The sequence below is a fragment of the Manis pentadactyla genome, chromosome 2 (assembly GCF_030020395.1).
Source record: "Manis pentadactyla isolate mManPen7 chromosome 2, mManPen7.hap1, whole genome shotgun sequence".
NCBI classification, from domain to species: domain Eukaryota; kingdom Metazoa; phylum Chordata; class Mammalia; order Pholidota; family Manidae; genus Manis; species Manis pentadactyla.
The window spans coordinates 45,707,783-45,726,593 of record NC_080020.1 but is presented as its reverse complement, the minus strand read 5'-3'; the positions used below and the strand labels follow the sequence as shown (position 1 = coordinate 45,726,593).

Below are 18,811 nucleotides of genomic sequence, written 5' to 3'. Positions count from 1 at the left end.
CCTCCAGATGTTTCTCATAACGAGCAGCCAGATGCAGAGTGACCCTGTGTGAGTGATTTCCCACTCCAGTCCTACCCTGAAACCGATATGATGCATAATGCCACATGGACTATAACTCATCCTGGAGCTGGTAATTTGCCCTCGTCTCTCAGAGCCCAAGTAGTAAAAGCAGGAGACCAGCTTTCAAAGATAGCTCTTTCACCTATGTGATGAAATCAGAACCGCATAAGGAGGTGGGCAGCCAGTTCATCCAAGTCTGCCTCTGGCTTCTCCAGTTTTAGTAACGGAAGCCCTGGGAACTCCCTTCTTGGTTACCCTAGGAGGCAGGCTTGTGACTAAGAAATTAGAACAAGAGAGGAAGCCTGAGGTCTGCACTGTGATGTGAGGTAGAGAGCTGGGGCTACTCACATGGGGCTGAGTGTGTGGCACTTCATTCATTCATTCAACAAACACACAGTAAGAATCTCCTCTGGAGAAAGGCTATAGTTCACACCAACAGGCCCTGAAGCCAGGTTCATAAACAGTTACAGGGCAGGGTGGTGACGCGTGGGGGACTTTGGAGCACAGAAGAGGGGCTCCTCAGCCCAGGGGTCAGGAAAGCTTTCTGAGGGAGGGGACTTCAAAGCTGAAGTTTTAAATAGCAGTAGTGACAATGATATCCAACATACCTTGACTATACTTGTTATCTTGCTGCATAACAAATCATCCCAAAACTTAGTAGCACTGCAATTTGGGGATTCCTTAATTGGAGTTCGGGTCCCTCATGAGGTTGCAGCAGGATGTCAGGGAGGGCTGCAGTCATCTGAAGGTTTGACTGAAGCTAGAAAGTGACAGAGCCAGGATTTGAACCCATACCATTCTCACCCCAGAGGTCCTTCACTTACCACTGCATATGTTGTCTCTCTGCTTATGGCTTTGTGCCCCCAAATGATGAACTGCCTCATACGTGGATTATATGGAGCCTCATATTTTCCAGTTAGGGTAAGATTTATCCCCTCCCAGGGGGAATTTTAAGAGTAAAAGATAACAAATTCTGCAGATTTCTATCTCCCTATAAATTTATTACCAGTTATAAAAGACTTTTTTTTATTTCATTGAAACAATGCTGTTTCATTCTTAAAGTGATTCTTGTCAAGAGATTTGGCCCTGCCACTTATCATACCCAGTTAGGTTCTATTCAACTTCCCCAAAGGTATGGGCAGCTGGTTGCAGACTAGACCAGTAGGATGCTGGTAAATGTTTAATAACCAGCTCCCCAATAACAAAATGCTCTTGAGTTGTGATGTTTGCCAGTTTCAGTGTAAATACTCACACCATGGCCAATTTCAAACTACCAATGGGATGTCACTAATTGTGGAGTTTGGAAGAGATGAGTACATTTGACTCTCATAAGCTGTCAGGTGGCTGTAGGACACCTCTGGTCCAGACTAACCCCTCTGGTCATGCTGTTAAACTGAGTTCCATTGTGCCGAGAATTAAGCAATCATTTCAGCCATTGAATTCCTTTTAGAGTTCAGTGAGCTGGTCTTCAGATTATTAGTCACTCCACAGTTCAGTAACAGCCAGCTGACCCTTGGCAAGCCGTGGAACCATCCTGACCTGCTTTGTTCATATCTGAATGTATGTTTAATCTACATGTGAATGTTCCCCCAACCCCCACCTTGCCTATGCCAGGCTTTGTGCCAGGAGCTAGGGCTTCTGGGAAGAGGCAGCAAAACACAGAGGTTAACAGCACAGGCAGGTGCCAGCTGCCTAGGTCTGAATCCACTTCTGCTACCTCCCAGGTTTGGATGGATGAAATACATAAATAGCTAGAAAATGGTTAGAAGAGACTGCCACACAGTAGGCGCCTGCTCTGTGCCAGTTATCATTATCATTACTGTCACCGCAGCAATCGCTGTAAGCAGACCACAGCTGTAGCAGAGCTTTATGGCTGCTCGCGTTTGCCAGGCCCATCGACAGTTTGTCCACTTGCTCTTTTCTTTCTTCATCCACTTAATGGGCACCAAGGCCCTTGACACACGAAGTTGAATAACCCTGGTCTCTGCCCCCAGGAGGGTGAGTCCAAACTGGGGAAACAAAACCACCACAGCCAAGTGTCGTTGTGGTTGGAAGTGGGTTTAGGGCCTGTGTTGTGTGTGGGGAGACAACGGGGGCACCACGGAGGGAGGGCTTTGTTTTCTGCGTGGGTCAGGAAAGGTTTGAGAGAGGAAATGGTATTAAGCAGTGCTGGGAAAGAGGAGCAAAAAGGAGAACGGAAAGTAACTTTCCAGGCAGAGGGTTTCCAGGAACAGAAGCTGTGGTGGGGGCCGGGGGAGCTGATGCGCATTTGAGAGACCATGAGCCACGTGGGATGATGGGACGAGACAAGGGATCAGTCTCCACCAGGAGGCAGGGAGTGGTGTGCCAGCCTTTGGGCCGTGGTTCCCACCATCTGGAGCCGAAGTGTGATGCACAGTAGGAGCACGGCTTCTTCCCAGGGGCCTGACCGGGCAACCTGGTGAGCATCCTTCCTCTTCCCCAGGTACCAGGGCAAAGAGGGCTGGGCCCCAGCCTCCTACCTAAAGAAGAGCAGTGGGGAGCCCTTACCCCCAAAGCTGGGCCCTGGCTCATCCGCCCATGCGGGCATCCTCGATCTGGATGGAGTTTCCCGGCAGCAGAACTCGGTGGGCAGGGAGAAGGAGCTGCTCAACAACCAGAGGGACCGCCGGTTTGAAGGCCGCCCAGCACCCGACAGCGACATCAAGCAGCGTGAGTGATGCCCACCCGAGCTCCGGGCAGCTCAGCACCTACTGTGCATCAGGGTCTGTGCTCAGAGCTCCTCACATATTGTCCCTCATCCTCACAACAGCTGTTAACATTCAGAGGAGCAAATGAAAATCTGAAACCCCTTGTCTTTGTTAGGATATAAGTTCTGCTGCTCAGGCAAAGACCCCTCCCCTGCCAAACACATACATACCCAGTGACAGTGGCTCAAATCATTTAGATATTTCTTTTTTACAAAGAAGTCCAGGTATATGTCCAGAGCTGCCACAGCAACTCCTTGCAGTCATGTTAGGCTGCCTCTATCTGCTGTTGCCCTCATCCACCTGGTCCAGGATGGCTTCCCACTAGTCTAGCCAATGAAGGAGGCAGGGAGAACTAGAGGACTCAACTTGGACGCTACACAGTCTCCTCTCTCTCACGTCCCATTGTGCAGATCTTAGTCACATGGCAATACCTAACTGCAAGGGCATCTGGGAAATGTAGTCTATATAGGCAGCTAATCATCTGACTAAAAACTCTGTTGCTATTTATTGCAGTAGAAGACAGGGGAAAGGGTATTCAAGATAATGAGCAGTCTCCTCCACACCCCAACTGCTGAACTACACCTCTGTGAGGACCTATGCTGAACCAGCTCTGGCAACACAAGGGGTGACTTCCTTGATGTTCTGCCTTTAACCAGGAGCCTTGGGCCACTGCAATGTCATCCTCTTCCTGACCCTGAGACCCAGAGCAAGGGCAGCCCAACTCCACAGTAAAACCCCTGAAGTCATCAGCCCCAGTTTGTTTGGTTCTGTACTTGTTAATTTGGGTTTGCTCTAAAACACAAAGCCAGGAGCATCATCGTGTACTGGGTGCCTCTGCCACATGCCAGGAGGCTTATTTACTTGTATCTCCACCACTATCCTTGGAAGGCAGGTATTATCCCCCTTCCACAGATGAGGGTCTTGTGGCTCAAAGAGTCAGATAACCCTGTGTTATGCTGGAGCCCTTCGAGGAGAGTTTTCCATTGCTCCAGGACACGTGTCGGTAGTCCTGAGCCAGGTCTGAGCAGCCCCTTCCCAGCCTGGCTCTTCTTGGCAGAAAGGCAGGAGCAGCTCACAAATGTCTGTTTGGACCATCACACCTAATCTTCTGCAGGGGAGAATAGATCTTTCCTGGTGTCCACCTGAAGAGTCTTATCTCTGAAATTCCACGTGTGTATGAACTAAGATCTCATCTCTTTGTAGGATCACCTAAGATGAGACAGAGACCCCCTCCTCGCCGGGACATGACCATAGTAAGTGGACCCTTGCTACTGGGAGTCAGCCCCTGAACTGAGACTGGCCCCTCACACCCACCTTGCCCTTTCCAAAGATGACGCTTCCCTGTCCACACAGCAGCCTTGTGAATGAGTGCTAGTCCCATGAACAGGTGCAAAGACTGAAGCCTAAGGAGGTGAAATAGTTTGCCCATGGCTTTGGGACAGTTAGGCCTCAGGATGTGCTCTCTGCTTCTGAGCCCACTTCGCTTTACCTTAGACCACTCTTCTCAGATAAGGTCATTGGAAACCAAAACTGGGATGAGGCACAAATGCTGCTTGTGCCATTCTGATATTTTACTTTCATCCTCCATTTTTAATTCTTTATGTCCTTTTCTAACCAATACTTTGAAAAAGGAGCCTTCCTTCCTCTGCCATTTATCGAGCACCTGTTGGGTGCCATGCAGTGTGCTGGGTGCCTCCCTGTCTTACTCTCCCTAGTCTACTGGAGATGAAACAGGCTCCAGAAGAGGAGGTAATTTCCCCCAAGTCACACACATAATAAGCGCTTGCAATGCAGGTGGGTCTTACCTACAAACTTGTGTTCTTTCCACAAACCGCTGCCTCTTAAATTCAGAGAATATCATCTTGCTTCAAATTTTCATGATCATAGACAAAAGTCCTATGTTTCTTCTCATTACTCTGAAGCTGAAGGGCAAGTAACGGACCCATCTAGCAGGTGACAATCTGAGCAGTCCTCTTTGTTCTGTCCCTTAGAATCCAAATAGGTCCACTATTTCCTCTCATGGGTGATCATGTGCCCAGTCCCCTAGCGCCTCCCCTCTCAGCACCACAGTAATGAGCTTACAGTGGACTTAGCACTTTGTTTAATTGTACCAGCCTCGAGGTCTCAACCTGCCCAAGCCTCCCATTCCACCTCAAGTGGAGGAAGAGTATTACACCATTGCCGAATTCCAGACAACCATCCCTGATGGCATCAGCTTCCAGGCAGGTCTGAAGGTCGAGGTGAGTGGACCTGGAGTCCCTTTGCCTGCTTGTGATGCTTGATCCTAGGTATCACCTCCTGCTTCTCTCCTCTCACCTCCTGCTTCTTTATTCTTTCTTTATTGTATTTTTCTTTTGGTATCATTAATCTACAATTACATGAAGAACATTATGTTTACTAGGCTCCCCCCTTTACCAAGTCCCCCCCACAAACCCCATTACAGTCACTGTCCTCTTACTGTATTTTTTTGTAACAGCTTTATTGAGAAGTAATTCACATACCATGCAATTCATGGGTTTAAGTATAAAGTTCAATGATTTCTGGTATATTTGCAGGGTGGTGCAAGCATTACCACAGTCAATGTGAGGGCATTTCGTCACCCAAGAAAGGAACCCTGCACACATTAGCTGTCACTCCCCATTTCCCCTCAGTCCCTTGCAGTGCCCCCACCCCCAGCTCTAGGCAACCACTAATCTACTTTCTGTCTCTCTAGATTTGCCTGTTTTGGACATTTCACATAAGAGGAATCATACCATATGTGAGCCTTTGTGACTGGCTTGTAATCTGTTTTTATCACCTCCTTCTGCCCTTCTCCCCTCTCTGTTTCTTCTCACCTCTTTGCTTGTCTGTTCTGTGTCCTGCCAAAAGGCCAACATAAATCCCTTTCCTTTCATTTCTCTTTTCATTCTTCATGGGGTTAAAGCTTGAAGGTGTTTCCTATGTTTCCAGGAAAGCCTATAAGAAAATGGGAAAGGCAGTTATGTGCCAGGCACTGTACTAAGCATTTACAAGCAGTATCTCACTTAATCATTTGCTCTTATGAGGCAGAACTATTACACTCCCCATTTTTCACAGGAGAAGGCTCTGACTCAGAAAAAAGGTGCTGTCCAAAGTCATATAGCTAAAAGCTGGCAGAGCCAGGATGTGAGCCCAAGTCTGTTTCCAGATTTGAACCAAGGGTGTTGATGGCCCATTGTTATTTATCTGCCTAACATTTGAGAACCTCAGGAGGACAAAGACCGTATCTTTTTCTCTTCTGTATCCCCACAGCGAGCACAGTACCTGGCACATGGTAGGTTTACAATAAATAATGTTGAATCAATAAAAATCTGTCTCCCCACTAGCCTCCTACATAAAACTCAGAAGGCCAAGGAATGTTTTCTTCATTCTTGACTATAACCCTGGCATTGGGGCTGGTCCACAATAGGTACTTAATAAACCATTCCTTTATGAATGAACCTCTGGGTGATTGAAAGAGATAAGGAGTGGATGAGTGATTATTGAGTCAGTGCTTAAGTGTGGCACGTCCGGAGGGTCTGTAATCACTCTCTGAGAGCCTACAAAGTACCCACTGTTTTCCCTCCAACTCTGACACTGCTGCCTCTCTCCCTCTTCCTCTCGCACCCAGGGCAGCTGCCCAGTGAGCTTGGCAGAAGGTGGCTTTCTGAAGGTGTGTCCTAGGCCTCACCACTGTTGGTTCTGCCCAAACCTCTACAGAAACTTGTCCAGCCAAGTGTCCTTCAGCCCATCAAAGGATGGCTGTCTGTAGGGGTGTTTAAAGAGCCTGAGCTGAAGTCTCTCAGACTTAATTTTTACAACATGCATGTCCCAATCCACGTGGAGAAACTAAGGGGAAAGAAGAAATCCCCCTAAGGCTGTAAAATACTTTTTTTTTTAATGATTTCTTCTAGTGTTGGGAACAATTAAGATCTAGTCACTTAGTTACAAGTTGCAAACCATTCTTCCTTTTTTTTCCTTGAAGTATAGCTAATATACAATCTTATATTAGTTTCAAGTATACAACACAGTGGTTCATCAGTTACCCATTGTATTGAATCCTTACACCCTCCATTGCAGTTACTGTCTGTCAGCATAGGAAGATGTTACAGAATCATTGGCTATATTCTCCATGCGGTACTACCGTCCCTGTGACCAACATATTATGACTGACAATGTTTGTGCCCCTTTATCCCCCCTCACCCTCCCTACACACCCACCCCAGCTCCTTCCTCATGGTAAGTACCAGCCACTTCTCAGTATCTATGAATCTACTGCCATTTTATTTATTTTGTTTTGTTTTCAGATCCTGCAAATAAGAGAAATAGTATGGTATTTGTCTTTCTCTACCTGGCTTATTTCACTTAACATAATACCCTCTAGGTCCATCTGTGTTGTTGCAAATGGAAGGATTTTTTTCTTTTTTATGGCAGAATAATATTCCATTGTGTATATGTACCACCTCTTCTTTATTTATCTACTGATGGACGTTTTGGCTGCTTCCATATCTTAGCTATTGTAAATAATGCAGCAATAAACATACGGGCACATATATCTTTTTGAATCAAGAATTTTGTTTTCTTTAGGTAAATTCCTATAAGCAGGATTACTGGGTCATACAGTATTTCTATTTTTAGTTTTTTGAGGCACCTCCATATTGCTTTCCACAGTGGCTATACCAATTTATATTCCCACCAACAGCATAGGAGGGTTCCCTTTTCTCCATATCCTCGCCAACACTTGTTATTTCTTGACTTTGGATAGTGGGCATTCTAGCTGGTGTGAGGTGATATCTCATTATGGTTTTAATTTGCATTTACCTGATGATTAGTGATGTGGAGCATCTTTTCATGTGCCTATTGGCCATCTGTATTTCTTTTTTGGAAAAATGTCTATTCAGGTCCTCTACCCGTTTTTTAATTGGGTTATTTGTTTTTTAGTGTTGAGTCATATGACTTCTTAATTTAATTTTGGATATTAACAACTTAGCAGATAATTCAATTACAAATATGTTCTCCCATACTGTAGGGTGCCTTTTTGTTTTGCTGAAGGTACTCTTTGCTGTACAGAAGTTTTTTAGTTTGATGTAGTCCCACTTGTTCATTTTTTATTTCACTTTCCTTACCTGAGGAGAGGTGTGCAGGAAAATATTGCTCATACTTAGGTTCAAGAGACTTTTGCCTATGTTTTCTTCTAAGAGTTTAATGGTTTTATGTCTTACATTCAGGTCTTTGATGCATTTCGAATTTACTTTTATGTGTGGAGTTAGACAGTAATCCAGTTTCCTTCTCCTGGACATGGTGTCCAGTTTCCCAACACCAGATATTTAAGAGACTATCTTTTCCCCATTGTGTGTTCATGGCTCCTTTATCATATATTAATTTACCATATATGTGTGGGTTTTTATCTGGGCTCTTTATTTGTTCCACTGATTTATGGGTCTGTTCTTAAATCAAAACCATCCTGTTTTGATTACTGCAGCTTTGTGGTATAGCTGGAAGCCCTGGAGCATAACCCTAGCTCTGTTGTTCTTTCTCAGGATGCTTTGACTATTCAGGACCTTTAATGCCATTGGTGTTTTGATAGGGTTTGCACTGAATCTGTAAATTGCTTTGGGCAGGATGGCCATTTGGACAATATTAATTCTCCATATCCATGAGCATAGGATAGATTTCCATTTATTTGTGTCTTATTTAACTTCTCACATAAGTGTCTTATAGTTTGCAGAGTACAGGTCTTTCATGTCCTTGGTTAGGTTTATTCCCAGGTATTTTATTCTTTTTGATACAATTGTAAATGGAATTGTTTTCTGGATTTCCCTTTCTGCTAGTTCGTTTTTAGTATATAGGAATGCAACATATTTCTGTGTATTAATTTTGTAACCTGCAACTTTGCTGAATCCATTATTAGTTCTAATAGTTTTCTGGTGGAGTCTTTAGGGTTTTCTATGTATAATATATCATCTGCAAATAGTGACAGTTTAACTTCTTCCTTACCAATTTGGATGCCTTTTATCCCTTTATCTTGTCTGATTGCTATGGCTGGGACTTCCAGTACTATGTCAAATAAAAATGGTAAGAGTAAGCATCCTTGTCTTGTTCCTGATCTTAGAGGAAAAAAGCTTTCAGGTTTTTGCCATGTTGTATATGGCCTTTATTATGTTGAGGTACATTCCCTCTATACCTATTTTGTTGAGAGTTTTTATCATGAATGGATGTTGAATTTTGTCAAATGCTTTTTCAGCATCTGTTGAAATTATCATATGGTTTTCACCCTTTTTGTTAATATGGTGTATCACAATGATTGATTTACAAATATTGTACCATCCTTGCATCCCTAGAGTAAGTCCCACTTGGTCATGATGGATGATCCTTTTGATGTATTTTTTAATTCGGTTTGCTAATATTTTGTTGAGGATTTTTGCATATGTTCATCAGGGATATTGTTTTTTTTCCTCTTGGTAGTGTCCTTGTCTGGTTTTGGTATTAGAGTGATGCTGGCCTCATAGAATGAGTTTGGAAGTATTCCCTCCTTTTCAACTTTTTGGAATACTTTAAGGAAGATAGGTATTAGCTCTTCCTTAAATGTTTGGTAGAATTCAGCTGTGAAGCTATCTGGTCCAAGACTTTTTTTTATTGTGAGTTTTCTATTACCAATTCAATTTTGTTACTGGTAATTGATCTGTTCAGATTTTCTGCTTCTTCCTGGATCAGTCTTGGAAGATTGTATTTTTCTAGGAATTTGTCCATTTCTTCTAGGTTGTCCAATTTATTGATGTGTATTTTTTCATAGAATTCTCTAATAATTCTGTGTATTTCTGTGGTATTGGTTGTAACTATTCTTTTTTCATTTCTGATTTGGTGTATTTGTGTCCACTTTTTTTCTTGGTAAGTCTGGCTAGGGGTTTGTCTATTTTGTTTATCTTCTCAAAAGAAACAGTTCTTTGTTTCATTCCTTTTTTCTATTATTTTATTCTTCTCTATTTTATTACTATAATTTAATAATAAGTAACATTTATCTTTCAGCATTTAACAAGTGTTGTTGTATGCATTAGCTTATGTGGTCATCTTAGAAATCCTGCAAGTGGGTATTATTGTTCTTACCATCATCCCCATTTTGTGGTGTGGAATCTCAGACATGTGGCTTGCAGGGCCATTCAGGCAGTAAATGGCCAGAAGTAGAAACTGGAACTGCAGACCCCAGAGCCCTGCCACTGGGTCTGTAGCCTCCATTCCTCTCTGAGCTAGGTAGCAGAGTGCAATAGCAGAACCATGCCCATGACCTTCTTTGCCCCTAGTACATTCATACCTTTCCAAGCAGGGTCCCCTTTCCAGGCAGGGTCTGGTAGTGGTAAATCCTCAGCTCTGAAGCCCACCAACCTGCCTTGACGCCCACCTCCACCACTGACTTTCTATGTGATGCTCTGTGGGTTCCTCAGCTTCACCAGAGGTTCATTTCTGCATGTGTCAAATGGTGTGATAATCCCCATCTCACAGGGTGCTTGTAAGCATTAATCAGATCCTCCCCCTATGCAGAGCCTGCCGGGGAATTGCAGTGTACTAGTTTGCTACAGTTGCCCTCACAAAATACCAGAGACTGGATTTAAACAACAGAAGTTAGTTTTCTTACAGTTTTGGAGGCCAGAAGTCCAAGATCAGACTGCCTCAGGTTTGGTTTCTCCTGAGGCCTCTTTCCTTGGCTTGCAGACAGCTGCCTTGTCACTGTATTCATACATGGTCGTCCTTCTTTCTGTATATTCTCTGGGTCCTAATCTCCCTATGAGGACACCAGTCATATTGGATTAGGGCCTACCCTAATGACCCCATTTTAACTAAATTATCTCTTAAAAGGCCCTATCTCCAAATGCAGTCACATTGTGAGGTCTAGGGGGTTGGGTTAGGGCTTGAGTATATGAATTTGCGGGGGACACAGTTCAGCCCAATACATGCAGTTGGTGCACCTTCAGTGTTTGTGAATTCAACCACACAATACTGAACAAAAGAGACACAGAAAACATAAGGTCTTCATTAATACAGGTGATTCCACCTATTGTTCCATCCAGTAGGTGTGTATCCCAGCAGAAGGAGATGAGATGAAAGTTTGTTTTATCTCCATCAGCAGTGATTTCCCCTCAATCATTAGAGTGTTTAAGAATACACATTTTTCATACAGCATAACCTGGAAACACCAGCCAACTGCTTCATCTGGTGCTCAACCAAAGGAGCAGTGATGAAGGCTAGTTTTTGGTTATATGTGGGTTGTGCCTTGAACTCGAGACTTCTGGCAGACACTGCTGGTGTTCCTGCCATGCATCCCAGCCCACCTGAGTTGGCCTGCAGCTGCACACAGGTCCCTGCAGCTGGAAGTTTCCCACCTCCTACACCTGCCTGAGGGCACCACCGAGAAAGGCAGGGGAGTTCATGTCTTGTAGGGGAGGGACTAGGAGTTAGGAGGTTAAGTGTCTCCACCCAGTTGGGATGAGTTTGATTCTGCATGGTCTCAGAGGATCCCTGGCAGATTAATCCCCAGTAACTCAGAGCAACAACCTGCTCATAACTGGTTCTCTCTTTCCCTGTTTCCTCACTTGTACTTCCTGAAATCTCCTCTCAAATCAACCACCTGTACCCAAGTCCATGTATCAGGGCCGGCTTTTGGGGGAATCCAAAATTAGGCAAGAACCTACCCTCACATAAGATGTCCCTGATACACAGGGAAGTCCCCATAGATAGCCCAGTATTGACATTGTCTGGGAACCTGCTGGGTGCAGGACCCTGCTTTTAGAGCTCCAGGTGCAGGTGGGTTCTCCCAGACTATTCTGGTCTGCTGGCCCTGAGAGCAGACCTGCTGAGTGCTTTCCTTTGTCTTCCCTTCCAGGTGATCGAGAAGAACCTGAGTGGCTGGTGGTACATTCAGATTGAAGATAAGGAAGGATGGGCGCCAGCAACCTTCATTGACAAGTATAAGAAGACCAGCAATGCCTCAAGACCAAACTTTCTGGCTCCCTTGCCCAATGAGGTGACCCAGCTCCGGCTTGGGGATGCGGCAGCAATGGAGAACAACACAGGCAGTGAAGCCATTGGCCCCTCCCGACCCCTGCCCGATGCACCACATGGTGCCATGGACTCTGGGATGCCATGGTCCAAAGACTGGAAGGGTGGTAAGGAGGGCCTGAGGAAGGCGTCCTTAGACATGTCCTCATGCACAGGCTATGAGGAGATCTCAGACCCTCACCTGGAGGAGAAACCCAGCCTCCCTCCCCGGAAAGAATCCATCATCAAGTCAGAAGGAGAGCTGCAGGAGAGGGAGCGCCAGAGGATGGAGCAGCTCCGGGGCTCCTCGCCGAAGCCTCCTGGCATGATTTTGCCGATGATTCCAGCCAAACACACGCCCCCGGCCCGGGACAACAGGAGACCAGAGCCCAAACCTGACAAAAGCAAGTTGTTCCAGCTGAAAAATGAAATGGGGCTGGAGTGTGGCCACAAGGTACTGGCCAAGGAAGTAAAGAAGCCCAACCTCCGACCCATCTCCAAGTCCAAACCTGACCCCCCAGAGGAGAAGCCTGAAGCTATTCCCCAGAATCCCTTCTTGAAGTCCAAACCTCAGGTCAGGCCAAAACCAGCCCCTTCTCCCAGGACAGAGCCACCTCAGGGCGAAGACCAAGTGGACATCTGCAACCTCAGGAGCAAGCTCAGGCCTGCCAAGTCCCAAGAAAAAGCCTCGTTGGATGGAGAGAGCAGCCTCCAGGCTGTCGGGGGCCAGGACATGGTCTTCAGCCGCAGCTTCCCCCCAGGGGAGGGGCCTGGCCGCGCCCAGGACAAAATGGGCAAACAGGATGGGCTCAGCCCAAAGGAGACATCCTGCAGAGCCCCTCCAAAGCCAGCCAAGACCGCAGATCCTGTGCCTAAGAATGCTCCCATCCCTGTCCAAGAGGCTCCCCAGCAGAGACCCGTAGTCCTGCCCCGGAGACCACCCCCGCCCAAGAAGACCTCCTCCAGGCCCCTCCCGGAAGTCAGAGGGCCACAGCAGGAGGCCAGTGAAAGTAAGGCAGCTCCCGCCCCAGGCCGGGCCCTGCTGGTCCCTCCAAAAGCTAGACCTTTTCTCTCCAGCTCCTCAGGAGGCCAAGATGACATGCAAGACAAAGGTGGGCCACGGATGGTGGGCAAGATGGTAGAAAACAGGGAGAAAGCGGCCGCAGCCCCCTTCCCCAATGCCGATGGCCCGAAGGACTCTTTGTATGTGGCTGTGGCCAACTTTGAAGGAGACAAAGACACCAGCAGCTTCCAGGAGGGTACAGTGTTCGAGGTCAGGGAAAAAAACAGCAGTGGCTGGTGGTTCTGCCAGGTCCTGAGTGGGGCCCCCTCCTGGGAAGGGTGGATTCCTTCCAATTATCTCAGAAAGAAGCCGTAGCCTCCTCTCTCTCTGCCTGGAGGTCTCACACATCCCTGCTGGCTTTACCCATATTTAATATGCCTCTTAATTTATCATCCTCTACACAACTTCAAAGGAAGGAAGACTGGAGGACTGTGGTTTCTAACCCCCTCCACAGAGAGAGCCACCTTCCCATCACAGCACCCCCTGGAGGCCCAGAGGCTATCCCCCTTCTTTCCGTGTCAGCATCCCTGCCTTAAGGCCAGTGGCATTGCCACTCAACTTCTCTTCCCACCCAGCAGAGGAACCATGACTCTCCAAGGCCTCCAAGACCGGAACCATCATCTGGAGAAGCTGTAGAAAGAGTCTCTCATTACTAGGATGAGACATAGTAAGGGGCGGCCCTCCCTGGCACCCTGCCCCAATCCACAATGGCTTGTTCCAAGTTTTCCATGTCTCTAAAACCCCAGTGACTTATTCACTCAGTTTCCAAAATGCCTGGTACCAGAAAGAGCTTCACCCTATGGAATTTGGCTCCATTGCCAATCCCAGGGAAATGTCCTCTTCAAGGGCTCAGGCCTGTGGGCCCCTCAGGTTCAACCAGATGCAGCAGCTCCAGGGGTGGGCCTGGAGATCTACTCAGCCATCCTGCCTCCCATCCTCTGTCTTGGGACCCTGACTGGTCCTGAAGGGGTGGTTCCAGCCCCCAGCATGCTTTACTGTCCTGCTCTGGGCTCTGGTCCATCCCTGGGCCTTTTGAATAAGAATCTACCAACAACAACAACCCCTCCCCGACCTTGGGCCATGTCGCTTTTGTCTACCTAGAGCAAGAATCTCAGTATGTTTGAGTAAAGGGGCTTTTCACAAGTAAAGTGCCCCTTTACTGAGTAGCTCATAGGTGCCAAGCGCTGTACTTGGCACTTCACATTCATATTTTTAACCCTTACAACAACCCTCTATTGTAATATACCCATTTTATAGGTGAGGAAACTCAGCCTCTGTGCCCAGGGGCAACCTGGCTAAGAAGAGGAAGAAGAGGATTTGAATGTATGCTGGCCTGACCACGGTGCCTGTGCCTTGTCCCTGTAAGAGGCAAACCAGGCAGGGGAAAGGGAGAAGCCAGCTGGGGGCTCGGAGCAGGTGGCCAAGTGGCTTCCTTGCGGTTGGTGAGGGGATGTTGATGGCTGCTCCCACACCTACCACCTTCCAAGCCACTGTAGCACATGCTGAAAGCTGCCTGGGCCCTCGCCTGCTGCTCCCCCATGGCAGGCATGCTCAGGGCCCTGGTGGCTGCCACAGAGCAGTTTCCTGCTCTTATGCTGGTGCCCCCTGTGCAGAATAGAGCTGTGGTGCTAAGGGAGCTGAGGTGGTCTCACATGCCTGCCTCAAGGAGCCCTGGTGGCTCCAGGACCAGCAACTGGATCTCCACCAAAGCGAGCATAGTGGGCAGTAGCCACATAAGGAGGCAGGGACTCAAGGGCCAGGCAGACTCCTGCTGTCCTCTCTGCTGCTGCTTCCTGCTTCTCTCTGGCATTCACAGAGCAGTTTCCTTTTTTTCTCATGCCCTGTCCCTCTCTTCTCTCTCTGAGTGGAATCAGGGCAGCCCCATCCAGCCATCTGACGTGTGGTTCACTGAGGCACATAGAGGCAGAGCTACGTGACAGAACTAGAATCGGGACCCAGGCCCAGTCCAGAGTTCTTGCCCATGGACCAGACTGCTGTCAGCGACCAAGGAGTGAGAGGGCAGAGTCCCTACCCTGCAGGAGAAGAGGCAGTAGCCCTGCCCTGCCCAAGGTCTCTGATTCTGGGTGTTAATCTGCTGCAGTGCTTTGGAACCACAAGGCTGGCTTTCCTGGGGATGCTCACTGTCTACCTGTGGTGCCAAAGATTTATGTGCAAACAGCCCTCTTCTGCTTTCCCCTCCCCCCACTGCCTCATGAGCTCTGGATGCTTCTAAGAAGGAGCTTTCCTCTGATCCACAGCAGCACCTTTAAATACAGGTTCTCGGGTCTGTGAGCATCTTGGGGCAGGGCCCTGAGGTGCTTCTTGCGGCACCTGCTTGCCCTTGGCCCTGTGCCTAGAACCTGGGGGCAGAGGTGGCAGGGGAAGATGGCAGGCTGGGAGAGAGCCACCCACCTTTTCAAGATCCCCTCCCTAGGGAGGGGAACCCGGAGCATGTTTTCCTGAGTTTTTTATCCACTTTGGCTTAAACAGCTTTTGTGAAACTGTTATGCAGGATTCAACTACATTTCAAAGGACAAAACTATAATTTTTTTTTCTTATTTGCTTTCTGCTTTCATTGACCTTTTCAAGGATTTTGTGAATGCATACCATGTGCTAGGTGCTGAGTAGACCAGGGTGCGAGCAGCTCCGTGGCTGGTTCTAAGAGCTTTTATTTTTGTTTACTGATTCAACTGAAGAAGTTTGTCTTTGGCCTTGTTCCCCCCCCTCGCCGTGGTCAGCTGGGTGCGGATGGACTGGCTCCACCTTTCTCTGGACAGAAAGTTTTCCTGCAGATGAAAGAGTTGGTCTCTGTACTCTTATTTCAATGTGAACTGAAGGTACTGAAGCCACATTCCTCTCTGTTCACGGGTCTTTCTCAGGACACCTCCCTAGCCTGAGGACTCCTCTTCAGCTCCCTTTCCCACAGTGCTGGGCACCTCTCCAGGCAACTGTAAGTGGGAAGTCTTGACGGCTAGCAGCTATCCCTAGCTGTCCTTGCCTGGGGACTTAGGTCCATCCAGGACCATGGCCCCTATCCTGTGAGCGATCCACGGAGCATATGCAGAATTCTCCTGGAGGTACGGCCATGGAAAGTATCCAGGCCATAATTTTAACTCCCCTTCCAAGCTCCGGGCAGGCCACCGGTGCTTACTCCCTTGTTTTACTTACTCCTTGTGACAACCCTGTGAGGTGCACAACACCAGATCTGATCGGTCATGAGAAAATTGAGGTTCAGAGGATGAAGTCACATGCCCAGCTTCATCCAAATAGTAACCAGGCTGAGACTTGAATCCAGGGTATTTTTTCCTCCCTGGTGCCCATGACTTTTTCCTCTGCCATCACCAGAGAAATGTGTGTGGTGCTTCCAGGGAGCAAGTGACCCTCCCTCTTAATTTAGGCCACTACTCCCCTTAGCCCATGAGCACACATGTCAGTAAGTCACAGACCCAGTGCCAGCCCCAAAGGCAGGCAACAGTGGCTTTTTTCCTTTCCTCACCCCTGCTAGTTTCCTTGGAATGACCATTTTATTTTACATCCTAGGGCAGATCTACAGCTTGTGGCACCACCAGATCTTTGAAAAGTCTGAGTTTTAGGATCACCACTTGATGAAATAGCCTTTGCTCAGATTTTTCACTCAAAATCTCTTTGCCATTTTGTGGGTTTGTGTCATTGTCCCAGATGGACTTGGGGAGAGCTGGGCTCCAGCTCAAACCTCTTTCGATGCCAAACCCTACTGAGGAATTACTAAAGCCCATGGCAGGCTTCCAATAGTCATTTTAAGCCTCCACCACAGAACCTCCCATGTAATCAATTTCTTAGGGAAAGTTTTTGGCCATAAAAACCTTTCTGAGCCCACTGGGTATCTTTGTACCAGGTGGAACATAGGTAAACAAAGTTGCACATTAAAGGGCAGGTACCAAACCTCCCCAAATTATGGAAGCACCTTAGGCTGAGGAATGGACAGTCTCATATCTATTCAACCTGTACCAAGTACCCAGCACTAAGTGGAATAAAGAGGAAATTGCTCCTGCCCTCAAATATCTGGCAGCTCAACAGCAAGAACTTTCGTGGCTTTGCTCACTCCCTTGCATTGTGCCTGAGTCTCTAGGTGGTAGGTCAGGCTGCTCCCTGGGAGGTCTTGCCCTCCTCTTTGGATTGTGATGGGAGGCACAGAACAGCCTGAGCCAGGTGTGGCAGTCTTGTCCCTACCCGCCCTCTACCCTGCTTGGCCAGGCCCGCCCTTCTGGGCTTTTGCCACAAACAGCCATACCATCCCACAGACAAAAGGTGACCTGATGTCAAGCTTTGTGGCCTGAATGAATGGGAAAGTGGCTCACATGGAGACCTGAGGGTGCAGGGCTTCCTCCCTCAAGTGAAGGAATTGCTCCTAACTTGGCTCTGACATCTAGACAGACCACTGCCTGTGACAGTCCCAGACAGTTGCAGAGTTGATACCAGGAGGCTCTGCAGTCTGCCTGCTCATTGACTACCTACTGAGGACCCTACCCACAGACTTGACTGTCCAGCTCCGTGGAGTATTGTCTGGTTTCTGGTGCTACCCTACCGAGTTACGGAGCCTTTCATCATGCTTCAACACTACATCTTCCTTCATGTTCCTGTCCTCTACTCCAAAGTCGGCCTTCTTAGCTCCAATCAGGACAAGAGACTCAATTTCTGTTGTGCTTGAAGAGGCCAAACCCAGTGCCACAGCCTGTAGCCTTCACTTTCAGGTCTTCTGTAAATGTTCAAAAGGGGATGCCCTCACCAGGCCTGTTACAGCAATAAGCCACTCTATCACAACTACGGTGTGTCCATATCTTATCCCAGCCTATGCCTCTTTGCCTTTGTGCCCACATAAGTGTTGAAAGCACCCCTTTCACTCTTTCAGGGGTGTTGATAAATTATAGTCACCTTAGTTACCACCCACGTTTCCTATTTCAGGGCACCACCAAGTAACTAGGCCATTTCTTGCATCCCTTCAGGAATAGTGGGGCTGACCATGTTGCCCCATCACCTCATGTCTGCTCATAGGATGACGCTGGAGATCCTAGATATCTCAGCACCCCTCATACCTTCTAGGCAAACTGACAAATTCTGGTGGTGTTTTTGTTTCCTTTTAACAAAAAGTTACACGAGGCTATATATGTGAGGGGGAGGGGGATGAACAATTAGCTGTAGCATGTATAGATTATACACTTTACCATTAGACTTTTTTTTAATAAAAAAAATGCTTGACTGGTTTCAAGCTTCATTGTGAATATGCAGCGTCTATGGATTTTATTTGGCTAAAGAAAGGATGCATAGTTTGTGCCCTGACATCTTAGACAAGAGATTGGGGGGAAACAAAGATCAGAAGCCTATGTGAGCTGCTTTTGGGCATTGCCCAGAAATAGGGACGACTCCTCTCTCTGGGCCCAGTCACCTTGATTCTTTGAACTACATTGCCCAGAAACTAAGGGAAACTTCCTTGTAGTCACTGGGTATCTCCCACATATTCTCAGCTTTGTGCCTAGAGATGGCAGAGTTCATGTCCAGGGAGTCAGACCTCTCACTGGTGTTGCCTACCAGTGGGCAGGAGTGTGGTGGAGGTTGGGGGTGCAGCCATGGCTGCCCAAGCCATCTGCTCCAGGTGGTGGAGGGCATTGTCTGCTGTTTTATTACTTTCCCAAAGACAAAGACAAGGCAAAAGCAACCCCTGATGTGGAACTGCTTTGATCCCAAGTGAATCTTTAGACAAATGATCCCACCACCCCACCTTCCTAGAGAAAGAAGAACAGAACCAGCAGAGTCCCTGAACAGAACTTCGAAGAGGTTCCTCCCTTGGAGGAAATATTTCAGAGAATGCATGACCTGGCAGACCTTGGTCATTCCTATATTACTCCCTCCCTGCATAAGGAGTAATTGTGTTACAGGCTCCCCTTGGCAGTGTTTTC

General features: G+C 47.4%; 1 protein-coding gene across 1 annotated transcript in view; it reads left to right on the top strand.

Annotated features, from left to right (window-relative positions):
- The window catches only part of SH3PXD2B (SH3 and PX domains 2B), a 101,810-nt gene extending 83,674 nt beyond the window's left edge, over positions 1–18,136 (top strand). The window contains exons 10-13 of the mRNA XM_057491795.1: positions 2,525–2,751; positions 3,993–4,042; positions 4,904–5,029; positions 11,661–18,136. Of these exons, the coding sequence (XP_057347778.1) occupies positions 2,525–2,751; positions 3,993–4,042; positions 4,904–5,029; positions 11,661–13,193 (1,936 nt within the window). The 3' untranslated portion in view covers positions 13,194–18,136. The remainder of the gene's footprint in view (positions 1–2,524; positions 2,752–3,992; positions 4,043–4,903; positions 5,030–11,660) is intronic.
- Positions 18,137–18,811: the final 675 nt, after the last annotated feature.